Source organism: Diospyros lotus, chromosome 4 (assembly GCF_014633365.1).
Source record: "Diospyros lotus cultivar Yz01 chromosome 4, ASM1463336v1, whole genome shotgun sequence".
Classification (NCBI taxonomy): Eukaryota; Viridiplantae; Streptophyta; class Magnoliopsida; order Ericales; family Ebenaceae; genus Diospyros; species Diospyros lotus.
This window is the reverse complement of record NC_068341.1, coordinates 39,964,154-39,978,292: the sequence shown is the minus strand read 5'-3', so window position 1 is coordinate 39,978,292 and position 14,139 is coordinate 39,964,154. Positions and strand designations below refer to the sequence as shown.

At 34.3% G+C, this 14,139-nt stretch overlaps 1 protein-coding gene across 1 annotated transcript; it reads left to right on the top strand.

The window, feature by feature from the left end:
• Positions 1-12,491: 12,491 nt before the first annotated feature.
• On the top strand, positions 12,492-13,612 carry LOC127799438 (uncharacterized). The gene has a single exon (XM_052333470.1). The coding sequence runs from the start codon at positions 12,652-12,654 to the stop codon at positions 13,306-13,308; it is 657 nt and encodes a 218-aa protein (XP_052189430.1). The 5' UTR covers positions 12,492-12,651; the 3' UTR covers positions 13,309-13,612.
• The last annotated feature ends 527 nt before the right edge of the window (positions 13,613-14,139 follow it).

Here is a 14,139-nt window from a genome sequence, read left to right as displayed (position 1 = left end):
CCTTGAACCAGCGCCGTCGCCGCCTGCCTTCTCCTCTGCCATGCTTTGTCGTCGGCCGCCTCTCACTCCTCTTCGCCTCTTATCACTGCCAGTCGCATCTTCTCCCTCTTCTCCCCTTATCGCCATCTCTAATGGCAACCACAGAGGCTGCCCATTGACAGCAAAAAGGGGCCGCAACCATGGCAAACCATCGGCCATGGCTAAGGCGGGCACGACGAGAAGAAACGCCTCAAACGATTGGCCACTGCGAAGGAGGCGCTGGACGGCGACGATGCGTGGTGAAGGAGGAGGAGCTCGAACCGTCCATGGCAGAAGGTAAGAGGTCGCGGCCATGACTGATTTCAACCTTCAGCGATGGTTTTTCACTGGCCGCGACTTACGCGATCGCTGGGGTTGGCCACAGCCACCGGTCGTGACGAACATGACCGCCTCCGACGGTGCCTCAACCATCGTGAGGCTGACCGAGGAGCTTCAAGCCCAGCGGCCATGACGAACATGGCTTCCAGTCACTGCCTCGGTGCAGAAAATTTTTCGCAAAAATTAATTACGAGTTACTTACAAAATGGTGACTGAATCGAAGCATACAGAGAGACTAAATTATTTCACACAGAAAAATATCACGAGTTACTAAAATTGTGACTGTCAACTACAACGGTGTAGGCAAATAAACAATGGCTTTGATACCACTGTAGGACTTTTAGATAAAAAGTAAAGCGGTATGTAAAATACCTGGATCGCAGTAGAATATCGAAATTGATTTGCCTAACAACCTCTGTGGAAGAAAACTATAAAAGCTTTCTTATCCGTCCACCCCTTATCCGCTCAAGGCTCGAATGGTGATGCCGAAAACAGTATATGAGCGATCAGAAACTGATTCTGATTGTTGTTCATTTTTTCATTAGGCTCTATGTCTATTTATAGGTATCACAAAAATACAGATAGACATGGCTTTATCGGAATTTGAATCTCATTCAAATTCTAATTACTTATCCCATTATTGTTAAAATTCAAATGTTAATGAATTTGAAACAAATTCAAATTCATAACATTTATCTTTATCACTAGGGAACTTATTCTAATGTAACCGCAATTCTAACATTTATGAAAAAAAGGCATCATCGGATCTTGTAATTATAGCTAGCTAATTAGCTAAAATGCAAAATTTGACTTATTTTCATGTAAGACTAGTCAAGGTTAGAGCCATATAAAGTCCTTTGATTTTACATTTCATTTGTGTCATTAAAATGATAGAAGAAGTGTTCTTATTGTCCCCAAATCTAGTTAAATGGGCCTTAAAGGGTAAGATTGGGCCAACTACAAAAATTCTTCAAATGAGGGTGTTACAAGGAGACACTATACAATACAACACAGGCTTTAACTTTCTATTTATGGTAGATAGCCATACAATACCCTATTATCTAGTACTACCAGAGTACCTCTACAAGCTCCAAAGCACATATTCTTAATGGGTTCAAGGCATGTTAAACCTCCAAGCCTCTTGATCTAGGTTACTAGCACCACCTAGAAACTAAATGCTATGTCATTTTTCAAATTAGCACCCTACCATCATCCAAGGTTCAGAATTAGCTTAGTGACATCTTATTGTAGTCATTTATTGAAGCTTTTTATGAGGAGGGTTATCCTTGTTTGACAACATAATGGCACATGTTTAGAAGCCTTCTTAGCCATGATAACCTAATCGGGAGTATATATAGAATAGTTGATTATTAAGATTGATTACTGTAATTGGAATTGTGTATCAATTAGACTCCATTTGCCCCTTCAAATGAATTTTCAAAGTACATGGAGACATAGACATGCCAGTATTGAGAATTGGGCTCTATGACTATGAGTGTTCCTCTAAGCAAATCCAATGCTTGACTTTGACACGTGAAGCTTGTCTTGCTTAATCCTAATGTTCATTGTTTTGCCACTCGTACCATGTAACACCCCCTCTAAATTAAAAAAATAAAAATTAATGCTTGCATATATACAAGCATATTGCATAAGTATTCAAGAGTCACAAACTTTCCCAATACCATGTCAAAGTTACAAGTTTGGCTTCTTCTTATTATAGTAGATAGCCATTTATTACACCGTTATCTAATATTACAATAATATTCGTAAAGGCTCGAGAGCTCTTTTAAAGATATAGTCTTAATGGGTATAGTTAAGGTTCTGAAATGTCTGTATCTCTTAATGCATGTCATGGACCCTGTTTACAAGTTTAATATCATGTTTTTGGTAATGCTTTGTCTTAATGTATTTTTCAAAAAAGAAAAATGAAGTAGCAAGTACTACAGAAAGGCACAAAATTATACTAATTTTACTCAATAATTCTACCTTTTTAAAAGAGCTAGAGTCTTTACAATATATATATATATATATTTCTTATCAAAATTAAAATTATAGACACAAAAAAAGGTTAATAAATAGTAGACTATGGCAACTTAAAATCTGATAGGTGTGTTGATTTTGACCGCCGCCAACCCAACATGTCAAAAGTATTAATTTCTTCTAATGTAAATCCTCCTCCTCTATTTAAACAAAAGTCTAATTCATTAGATGTACGAGTATCATTAGGTAAAACTTGTTTTTTCATTTAAGAGACGTTTATTAAAATGAGCAAAATAAGAGATATTAAGATAAGATTAAAATGCATTCTAGATCAAGATATAGAATGATCAAGATAAGACTGGAAAACATTTCAAGATTTCTATTAGAGTGTTTGTTAAATTTTTTAGAATCTATCGATACTTGTATTTTTTCTTTTTATGTGTTTGTTAATGCATATGATGATAAGTACTAAGATAAGAGTTTTTTTACCAAAATATTCTTATTATTAAATTTATGATTAAAATACTATTTTATGATTAATATGAATTGTCAAAAAAAGAAAAAGAAAAATTAATATTTTATTTTCTAAATTCATGTTCAAAAATAAATTTAAAAAGAATTAAAAAATAGAAATAATTATTATTAAAATTACAATAATTCCACTTGATAATTAAAAATGACTAAAACATATTTTTATAAAAGATAATAAAATATAAAATTAAATAAAATAATTTAAAAATTGGTGAAAGGAATTATATTAGTAAATAAATTAAAAATGTATTAAATAATATTAATTATAAGACTTAAATAAATAATTTTTTAATAAATTTAAATCTTTAAAATGCATTAAATGGCATTAACTATCTTACAAATAGCATATAAATAATTGAGTCTTATCTTGAAAAAGCCAAATAAATTTATCCGAGGGGAAGGTCGAATAAATTTATCTTGAAAGAGAGAGATAAGAGGTCACGTGAGATTTTTTTGAAAATAATCAGATAAACTTAACAAATACGTTAAAAAAGACCAAACATCCAGAATGCTTCCCATATCTAACATTTTTCCCCTCTTATCTTGATTAACAAATACCCCTTTAAACAAAACTCTAATTAATTTAGTAAGACTAGATTGTATTAAATGGCAGCAATTACCTTTTCTAATGATTTAGAACCTATTTTTAAATCATCTACACGCACATTTAAAATATGATGTGGACATCTATAATGAAAATGCATACCTAATTCATTATTATAACAAAAGATCTTACCTAAAAGATTTAGTGTAATCCATGTATTATCATCATTGATTCTGTTATGTTGTTCGACAAGAAATATAAAAGGGTGGATGTGTGGGTCTCACGCTCCGTGCCTCTCATTTTATCTATATGGACAATATAAGAGTTGTCCGATACAGATAACAGAAAGAAATCATTATCATCATAGTCTCATAATTTGCCCTTTAATTATTTTTAATCATATATATATATTTTATTTTAAAGTTATATTATACATTTATAATAAATGTTAATTTATTTTTAAATAATTATGTAAATTATTATATGAATAATATTGATAGAAAATATAAATAATTACATTATTAATAAAAATTAGATTACTATAAAAATTATCACTACTTATAAATGATCATAATACTCGTATCAATAATATTTATAAAACATAAAACATTTATATTGTTATAAAAGTTATAAAAATATAATTGTTATTAAAATTATATGGTTATAATTTAAAGTTTTATAATTTTTATAATAATATAATTTATATTGTTAAAAAATATTTTTAATAATTTTAATACTTAATTTGAATAATCGTATAGATAACGTTTATGTACTCTTGCTTCATTATCATTGTGTTATAACATCTTCTTTATAATTTATAATTTTCAAATAGTAAACTTATTAAATAATATATCAAAAATTTAAAATCAAAATTACAATATAGAAAATTATAAATTTTTTATTTTAAAATTTTCATTTAGGCTAGGCCCAACGGGCCAGGCCAGTCGGACTGGTGGGCCAATGGGCCCAAGTTGAGCTAACTTTTTCTAGGTTGATTCAAGACGGGCCGATGGCCCAACCCTGCAAAATTAATGACTTCTAAAAGTCATGTTTTTATTATATAATTTGAAAAGGATAAACCTTAAGACAAAGGGTTTATAGTTGGAGGAGTTTGCTTTTTAACAAAAACAAATATATTTTTATTTTATTAAATAGTTAAAGAAATATGAGATACTTCTTATATTTGAATGAGTAAAAAAGTGACCCAATTAGGGAAGAACAATAAAGGGCTTGTTGAACCTAGCAACCATTATAGAGCCACCAAATTTAGGGAAACTTTAGATTTAGCTTTGTGATGTTGCGATTTATGCATAATGAGATTATATAGAAGGATGCCAAGGAGGGTGCATGATAACTCACCCAAGTTTGCCAATTGTTAGATTTGCACAAATTTGACTCTTAAAAAACTTAAGCCATTAGATAATATTTGTTTAGCTATTGAAAGTTTGGAAACAATGTGTCATAGTTTGTTGCGGGGAGTTTTCTTTGTAAAAGTCAAGTCATTGTAGGTCTTATCACCAATCATCGTGATTGGATTTCATCCATACACGAGCTCTTCTTAACTCTAATAGAAAAATGTGTTAGGTCGAGAAAAGGAATTTACAAAAATTTTCAAAATTTTGAAAATGTGTAGTTTTCTAAAAGAGTTTATTGTTTTAAATTATTTGTCATTTGGATTATTTAGACAAGAATTTATCATGGTTTATTTTTTTGTCATTTGGGCTCTTCGTAGTATATTCTTTATTTGGACAACCTGTAGTTAGATATTTGTCACTATCGACATTAATTAAAATTAGATTACCTTAAATTTATTAATCTCCACTTAATCTCTCTATAATAAAAAATAAAAAATTAGCGAACCAACCAATACCCCATAATTAACCCCTCTATTAGATGGAACCAATCATTGGGTTTGGAAAGGTTCTAGCGACCTAGCTACAACTCATCATCGATTCAAATTGTCCAAAAATAGAGAAGAAAAACTTGAAAAAAAATAAAGAAAGAAAGTAAGAGTTGTCGGTGACACAATAAAAGTAAGGAAAACCAAAGCAACTTACTCAATAGTACCATAACAACAATACGAGCTTACCTTCTAATTATGGTAATTAAATAGCCATACAATACCCGATTGCCTCTACAAGTTCAAGAAGCTTTTTCACGTACACACTCTCAATGGATTCAAAGCCCCTATGAAACCTTTAAGCAAGCAGCCTCCTCCTCCTGAAGTGGGCTGTTGGCACAATCTAGAACTCAAACACCATGTTTTTTGTTTGCCAATTTACCATTCGATCTTCTTCTTCATCATCCAAAAAGTTGAGAATTAACTCAAGGCCTTCTAGTGAGAGGCATTTGTCGAAGCCTTACCATGACAGTCGTTCTCGTTGGCAGCGACGATGGCATGTGTTGCATCGGAACCATGATTAGAAGCCTCCTTCGTGCTGATAACCTGATCAAGAGTATATAGAGTAGTTGACTACGGTATTCAACTGCTGTAAGTGAGATTTGGACAGGGAAATTAGAAGAAGAACTGCGAGAAGAGCTGATTGACAGTGACATGCTGCTTAGATATCTTTGATGATGTGGAGTTCTAGTTTACCCCCACCCCCTCTCCCTTGCTCTCACTCTTTCGCTGTCTACACACAGACGTGTGTGTTTGTGAGTGTGAATATGTAGAGAAATGAAACTACGATACGACCTTGCGGTGGCTCAACTTGGCACGAATCTCAGAGCACCATGACCGACAAGACGTTTGATTTGCTGTCCATTTCCACTCAAGAAAGACAAGACAATGGCATGGTCCCACAGTATACAGTAGAGGCGTGGGAAATTAGTCCACAAATTCAATGCTTTTACGTAGAGGTGATGTAATCGAAAGGCGTAGTTGTGGTTGCGCACGAAATTGTTTCTTGGCTGCAATCTGCTCAAAAGTTGAATTCCCTCACTTAAGGGCCTCTCCACACACGAAATTGTTTCTTGTTGTAACAACGCGTTGTTATTTATGAAAAGAAAGCATCATTGAATCTAGTAACATTTGATTTATTTTCATTTGATTTTGCATTTTTTCCTTTCGGCCCGATGGTCGAATGTAAACTCGTAACAAATTTTGCCAATTCACTTTCTTATTTACTGAAACGCCAAAATACTTATAAGTGTCAGTCGTGCCCTGATGGACTGATCGTCAGAATCCATCTCTTACCATAAAGAGCTCACGTCTAACCATCCATTTGGATCAGAAAGAACACATTTCATTTGTGTCATTACGGCCACGACCAGTTTAAGAGTTGGTAGGGTCCTAGCCATCAGGCGGCTGACAATAAGTTGTAATGGAGCAATTGACCATAACTCTTTCTCTCTAATCGTCATGTGCAAGTACTGAGTAGTATCATCACTTCTTGATCGACGACTGCACATCTATTGTCTCTTGCTCTTGATTTCCTTTCTTCCACTAGCGATAGCATCTCTTGATCTCCTGGCTCCCGTCGGCATCTGAAGTCTCTTTCTGTTGACATCTCTTAGTCTCTGACATCTCCTTCCTCCGACATCTTTCGTCCTTCTCCTAGCGTGCCAATTTTTTTAGGACCCTCTTTTTTGGGGGCCTTAGGGAGGCATAGGTCTTAGTTGCCTATCCCTTAAGCCTTGTCTGGTTACAATGGTGCAAGAAGTGTTTTTATTGTCCCTAGACCTAATTAAATGGGCCTTTAAAGGCCAAATTGGGACAGTTATAAAAATTGGTGAAAATGACAGTTGGTTTCAAGGAGGAGAGATGTCAATCAGTACTGAGAATTTGGGTTCCATGAGCATTAATGCACAAGCAAATGCTAGCTATGCTTGACTTGAATGGCCAACCTTGTCGTCTTATTCATTCCTAATCTTAGCATATCCTTCCTGTTATGGTAGATGGGCATGCAATAATCTTTTATCTAATACTCTACTCTGAGGTTACCTCTAGAAGCTCAACGAACTCTTCCTTCCATACACATTCTCATTGGTTTCATGGTGGCAAAACTCCAAGCCTCTTAAATGTGAACGTTGCTAGCATGGTCTAGAGGTCAAATACTAAGTCATTTGGACATTATCCAATCATTCTTAAATACCAACCAACAATAATATCATGGGTAGTAGTACTTCTTGTTGAAAGGATTGAGTATAAAAGTTTTTAAATAGTCTTATCTAACTATTTGTTTGGTGAATAATGGGACATTGGAATAAAAAATACTAACATTCTAGTGAAAAGTCTTCTAATACTTTGGTGGGAGGTAAGACAAATGAAGCTCGTGAATCCAAGTTTGATAGTGAAGTCATTTGAAGATTTCTTATGTTCTTTGTATATATTTTTTATGTTAAGAGAAATGTAAATATATATTGATACTTTAGATTTTTTTTTTTAAATTTTTCTTTAGGTTTCATTGTGAAGCTCGGGGTATGTAAGAGGAATGTAAATATATATTGGTAGTTTAGATACTTTTTTTCGGGTTTTTCTTTAGGTTTCATTGTGAGGCTCGGGGTATCTTGCATAATGAGTTATGGATGCTTTGCAATTTTTTCTATTAAATTACTTACTTACAAAATAAAAAAGTTTTTAAATAGCATATTTGAGAATGTATTGATAAAATTAAGAGTAAAAAATCAGTATTTTAAAATATTAAAGAGATATTACTAGTTGTTGATAAAATGCATCTTAATTAATTTAAATCAATGTTTGACATAAAGCTATAATTATAAAAAAAAAAATTTAAACTATATATACAATAATGTTTATTATATTTTACTTACAAAAAAAATATTTATTATGTTTTTATCAATTTTAGTCTGTTTACCTTACTTTTAACTCTTCAACTTCTATTCTTATTTTTTTTGTAGAAAAATCTCTAATCAATGATAGAACAAGATTTATTTTGCATCATATCTAAAGGATTTTTTGGTTTTGGCTAAGCAATATCCCTTAATCATTATCAAATTGACTGTAATCTTTTTCTATTTGTGAGGATCCCACCACAACAACTTGTACTTCTAATAGACTATAAATTAGATCAGAATCATTCTCAATGAGTCCATAAGAAGTGATCCCAATTTTTTTCATTTGGTATGGGAAGAGACCAAAGATCTTGAACAAACAATCCAATAGAACAAATCAAAATTAATTTTTCATACTTGTTCGAAGTTTAAAGTACTATTTATATAAATAAGAATTCTCTTCGTTATGTAATTTCTTCTTTATAAAGATAGATATAGGATCTACAAGACAATTACTTAAAAATACATTTTGTTGATTAATGGTAACCCATGATGTTCGATTGTGAGGTGCCCCAATAGTTGGATGCATCAAACTCCATTGACAAAAGAGTGCCAATTTGCTAGATGTTGTTGCCTTCTACCTTCTTCGATGCTGTCTCTCACATATATAACAATAAGGGTACTTATCCCAAGCCATAATGGCACACAATACAATGGTTTTAAAGAGAAACAAACCTTTAAATTTGTACCTTTCAGCCCAACGAGGTTGGTAGGTTTGGATGGAAAGACGGCGGAATGTCACAATTTGATGATTTTCGCGGGGTGGCTGACACCTGCAAATATTCTGGCACTCAAATTAGTGAGGATTTAGAATGTTAAAGTGTTGGTAAGAGTTGGAAAAAACATACCTTGATTTGTGATCAAATTGAGTTATATAAAAATGAAGGTACCTTGCGTGTCGTCGACCATCATAGGAGGATAAAGGGCCGAGATGCATTATGGTGATAGGGATCATTTTTGAGAATCTTGAATTTAATGAAGATTACGAACCGATGAAAATTAATGTGCGAATTATTCGGAATTGATAAAATCTATTACTGACACAAAGATCTCAACTTAAATGGAAACACTATCCGAGTTTTTGGACCAAGATCTAGCATGGGAATCGGACTAAGTGCCAAATAGCAGGCCGACCCAAGGGATAATAAGGCCAAGGCAAATGTCTCCAACAAAGGGTTACATTTGCCATCTCACAAACTCGATAAATACAACATTATTTGGCTTTTGAACCTAACTAACGACTTACCTCTGTTAGAAGGGAGGCGTGGTCGTGGAGATTTCGTAGGCCTTGAATCCACAGAGAATATGCTTGTGGAACAGTTTCTCGAGCTCTTCCCCACACATATTCCCTGTGGATTCAAGGCTTGAGAGAAGAACTCCACGCCTCCTCCTCCTGACATAAGCCGTGCCGTCTGCTCTGAAAATCAAATACTATGTCGGATTTATCGACTCCGGCCACTACATCCGAATGGGTTCCATGAAAAGTTTCCAATCACCATCAAAGATCAGGATTAGCTCTTGATCATGAGCCACGTAAAATGCAAATCGACAGCTGCATCCTAACATAACATTCGTTTCCAGTATCGTTATCACATCAACGTCGGGAAGGCCCTGTGTTCCAGCCGATGACTGCTAATGAATTCTTCCCCTGCTACCAGACCAAAGAAAATCAAGAGAAATGTTATCTAACGAACCTTATAAAAGGCAAATAATTGAAGAGGGCAAAGACATACCCGGGCGGAAGCCGCCGCCGACACCTACCCTCTCTCCCTCTCTCTCTCTCTCTCTCTAGATATGTTTGGAATTGGGACTCTGTAATTAAGCTTGCTCCAAGGCTAACCCCTCTCTCTCTCTCTCTGTGTATGTATATATATATATACGTACATGTTTGGGACACAGCTGGGTTTATGAATTCCAGACCAGGGGGGCAAGAAAGCTGATCAACGTGGGGGGAATGGTGGGTGCTGGAGGCGTGAAAAATGAGAAAGCTGGCGACTTTTGGGCAATTTCCAGCTGGGTGTGGCTCATCTTTATGTCGTTTCGTGCTCTACACCCAAGCGATTGATGCAATCTAGAGGAAGTATCCATATTCCATATATATATATATATATCCAGCCCGTGCCCAGGTGATCGCAATTTCTATGAAAAATCTAAGGCTGATATTCACTCACACTCCACTCATTCTTACATATAACCTCCTGTCCATAGTTGGAATCCATGGAGGATGAATCCGACAACTGGAACCCATCCAATGCCCAGAATCCATGGGTTTTAATGAATTTAATATTTCATTGTAATTTTAATAATAATGTAATAATAAAGTTGTTTTTTGATATTGATGTGTTTTGTGAATGCTTGTGAATATCGTGTAAATTTATTATTATTATTATTGTTGTTGTTGCTGCATAGATATAGTGATAAAATTTATAGTTGGAGAATTGTTTTTTTAAGTCTTTGAGAGCCTACAAGACAAAAGCTACTTAGAGATTTTAGGCATTTTTTTTTTTTTTTTATACAGACACTTTAATAATTAAGTTAGTTCAATTAAAAATTAAAAGAGAATTCAAAGAGTTGTTATAATATTTTTGGTATATCAAAAAATAGGAGTCACCCCTTATTTATAAAAGTGAGAGATGATAGATGGCAAACCTTTCATTCCTTTCGAGATTGAGGTTAGTGTCGTTTATTCCAACATTCAAGACAAAAATTTCGGAAATGAATTTACGTGTTTTTAGTCAGGATACGATTTAGAAAGGTCTCTTCGAGAGTCTTACTTTCAACCTTGGAAACAAGCTTGCCAAAGTGTTTCCCAAATACCTTTTTAGTTAGGCAAGTCGCCTAAACCCTTTTTGGGCTTTTTCTTTTTGGGTTTTAGTTAGAAAACTCTTTTCATGTTCTTAGTTCGGATATAATTTGAAAAGATCTTTTGGAGAATGTTACTTTCAACCCTGAAAACAAGCTCGTCAAAGAGTTTCTCGAGGACCCCTCTAGTTAGGAAAGTCTCCCAGACTCTTTTTGGGCTTTTTTATTTTTATTTTTATTTTTATACAACTTCTTCACATTTTAAACTTATAAAGTGGAATTGATCGAAAATGATAATGTCATAATCTTCTTCCACGGAACTTGAATTTGGTTTATTGATTTCCTTCTCGTGTCCATAATTGTAGAAAAATATTCATGATGATGTGAGGTTTTCTATCAATATATAAAAAGAGAAAAGATTGGTAATCACATTATTTTTAAAGGGTGCATACGATTTCTCCCATTAAGATAACCATTACCTCATTATATCTCTAATCCCACTAATGAAACCACATTTTGATAGCATATTTTACACTTCCCGACTTGATTGACTCTATTAGGAGTCCAGATTGAAATCCGTTCCAATGTTAGGCTTTTGTTTTTTACCTTTTAAAAATTTGTATTTATTATTTTTGTTAAAATGTACACCTGGTTTATGGGCATATAATACTATTTGGGCTTCATTAGCACCATACAAAATTTTAACATTATGACACAATTACAAGTTTAGCTTCTAATGTTGACATATAGCCATTTAATACCTTATTATAATGTTTATGAAATCTCAAAAAACTCTTCCATTAACGTAATCTCAATAGATATATACAAGACCCCAAAACATCTATCTTTTAATATAAATCTTTAGTTCTGTTTAAAAGTCTAATATAATGTTGTTTTTTACTTTGTGGCTTCATAAATATACCATGTAATACATTGAATATCCTTTACCTTTATAGAGAAAGAAAATGATAAAAGATAAATTTAATTAATAATAAGATTGTTTGGCAAAAATTTCCTCTTAGGATTCATTTTGGTTGGAATGAATATGACATCATTATCGACAAATAAGAAGTTTGACCTATTATATTTTCAATCTTTTATTTTTGTTTTAAAAATTTTAAAAACTAACATAAAAGATTATAAATGAAATTATAGTTAAACGAGTCGACTTATCATAGTGATACATTAGATGTCGCTATTTGATTTATTTAAAAATAAAAATTCTAAAATCTATCAAATTTAGTGACCGTTACAAGAACATACCCAATAGAGAGGGAAAAGCTCAGATTTATTGATTTGTTTTTTATGTTTTCAAAAAAATCATTTTTAGTTTATATCCACAGAAAATGTAAATTTCATAATAACTCTATTATATTTGGGCCAAGCCCGTGGTTGCTTGGTCCGTCGGAGAAGGACCCAAAATGGGCCAAGGCCCGATCTGTCTCGGCCCAGAAATGGAGCAGAAACAGCAACCATCCTGTCTTGTTGTTTGCCAAAATGATTGGCGAAGCAAGAGAAAACCCTAGACGATTGCGAGCGAACCGAAGTTCTTGAAAGAACTCATCTTCTCGAGCTGCTTCGCTGCACTGTCAGAAACGAAATCCTTTGAATTTAGGGCCGAGAAAAGAGAGAAGGATTAGTCGATGGCGGACGTGAAGAATGTAGCAGAAGGACCAGAGCTCCAACAGGCAATGCCTACGAAGAGGAAAGCCGATCTCACCGCCGTAGGCAGCGAGAGACAAGAAAATGACGATTCAGTGAAGAAGCACAGATTAGAAACTTCTGCTCGTGAAAATTCTTCTTCCGTTGCCGATGAGTCGAAACGCGGTGATGAAGACAACGATGGTAAGCACGAAAACGACGAGTTGGTGAAGGAGAGAGTAGTGGAGTCTTCTGGTGGTCCAAACTCTTCCTCACTTGCGGAAGAGTCGAAACTCGATGGTGAAGATGATGGAGAAGACGATGAAGATGATGAAGCGGACTACGAAGGCGAGGACGACGACGACGACGAAGACAGCGACGAGCATTCGAATGGGAAACCGGAAGTTGACCGTAAGGGCAAGGGGATTTTGAAGGAAAAAGACAAGGGCAAAGGGAAGTTAATCGAAGAGTCAGACGATTCGAGTGACGGTGGGAGTGAATCATCTGGCGATAGCAGTGATCTCTCCGATGATCCCCTGGCAGAGGTCGATTTGGATAATATCCTTCCCTCCAGGACTAGGCGCCGCGTACATCGCCCTGGTATTAATATTTCGAATCATCCTCCCAACAACGTTGACGACGATGGCAGTGATGCTTAATTGAAAGAGGTTAGAATGAGAATTCCGCGGAAAAAAAATGTAACTTCATTCAGTTTTATTAGCGATAGTTTAATGTGACTGCTAATTTATTTGCTTTTGCGGCCATGCTGTAGCTTGCTTTTTTTTGGTTCTTTTTATCCAAATACATGTTGTAGTACGCTTTAGGGATGGCATTCGTTGTCTTCGGGATTCATGTTTCCTATCACTTCCTGTTTCGCCAAATTTCTGCCTTTGAATATGTATTTATATCTACATATAGTTGGTTCTCAATTACTTTGATGCTAACTTATTAGTTTTGGTTTAATTTTCATTGGCATTACTTTGCGAGTAGGCAAGTTGAATGGATATACCAATCAAAGAATTTATGCCTATAATGATTGATGGTTGGTGATTATTTTCTCAGTTATTTACTTTTTGCTTGTATTTTTTGGTTAATTTTGAAGCTGTTATTATGTTGACATTGAGCGGCACTTGACTCATATTGGGTTAGTGTGGTTTTAAGTTTTGAATCTGAATTATTCTTGCACCTAAAACAGATGACATTCAGTTTATTTCTGTGTAACATGCTTTATGATGTTTCTCCCTGTTCTTTTTGCTAATTAGAATTTCATCTTTTGTTAACACTTTGTTGTGCAAGAATGCGTACATACATATACACATATCATTCCTTAAATTATGCTTGTTTTATCCTGTGCTGGTTATTCTTTCAAGCTCTTGGTCTTTTTCCTGTGATTATATCTAAGGCTGCTTTGTGGCATGGCCTAAGGTATGAGTGTTAGATGGGATGGATGTCTACTTGTGAGATATTCATAAACCCTTAACCTTAGAATT

Bases quoted from the DNA above. Each gene is read 5' to 3' on its own strand.
- LOC127799438 (XM_052333470.1), top strand. From the start codon at position 12,652: ATGGCGGACGTGAAGAATGTAGCAGAAGGACCAGAGCTCCAACAGGCA.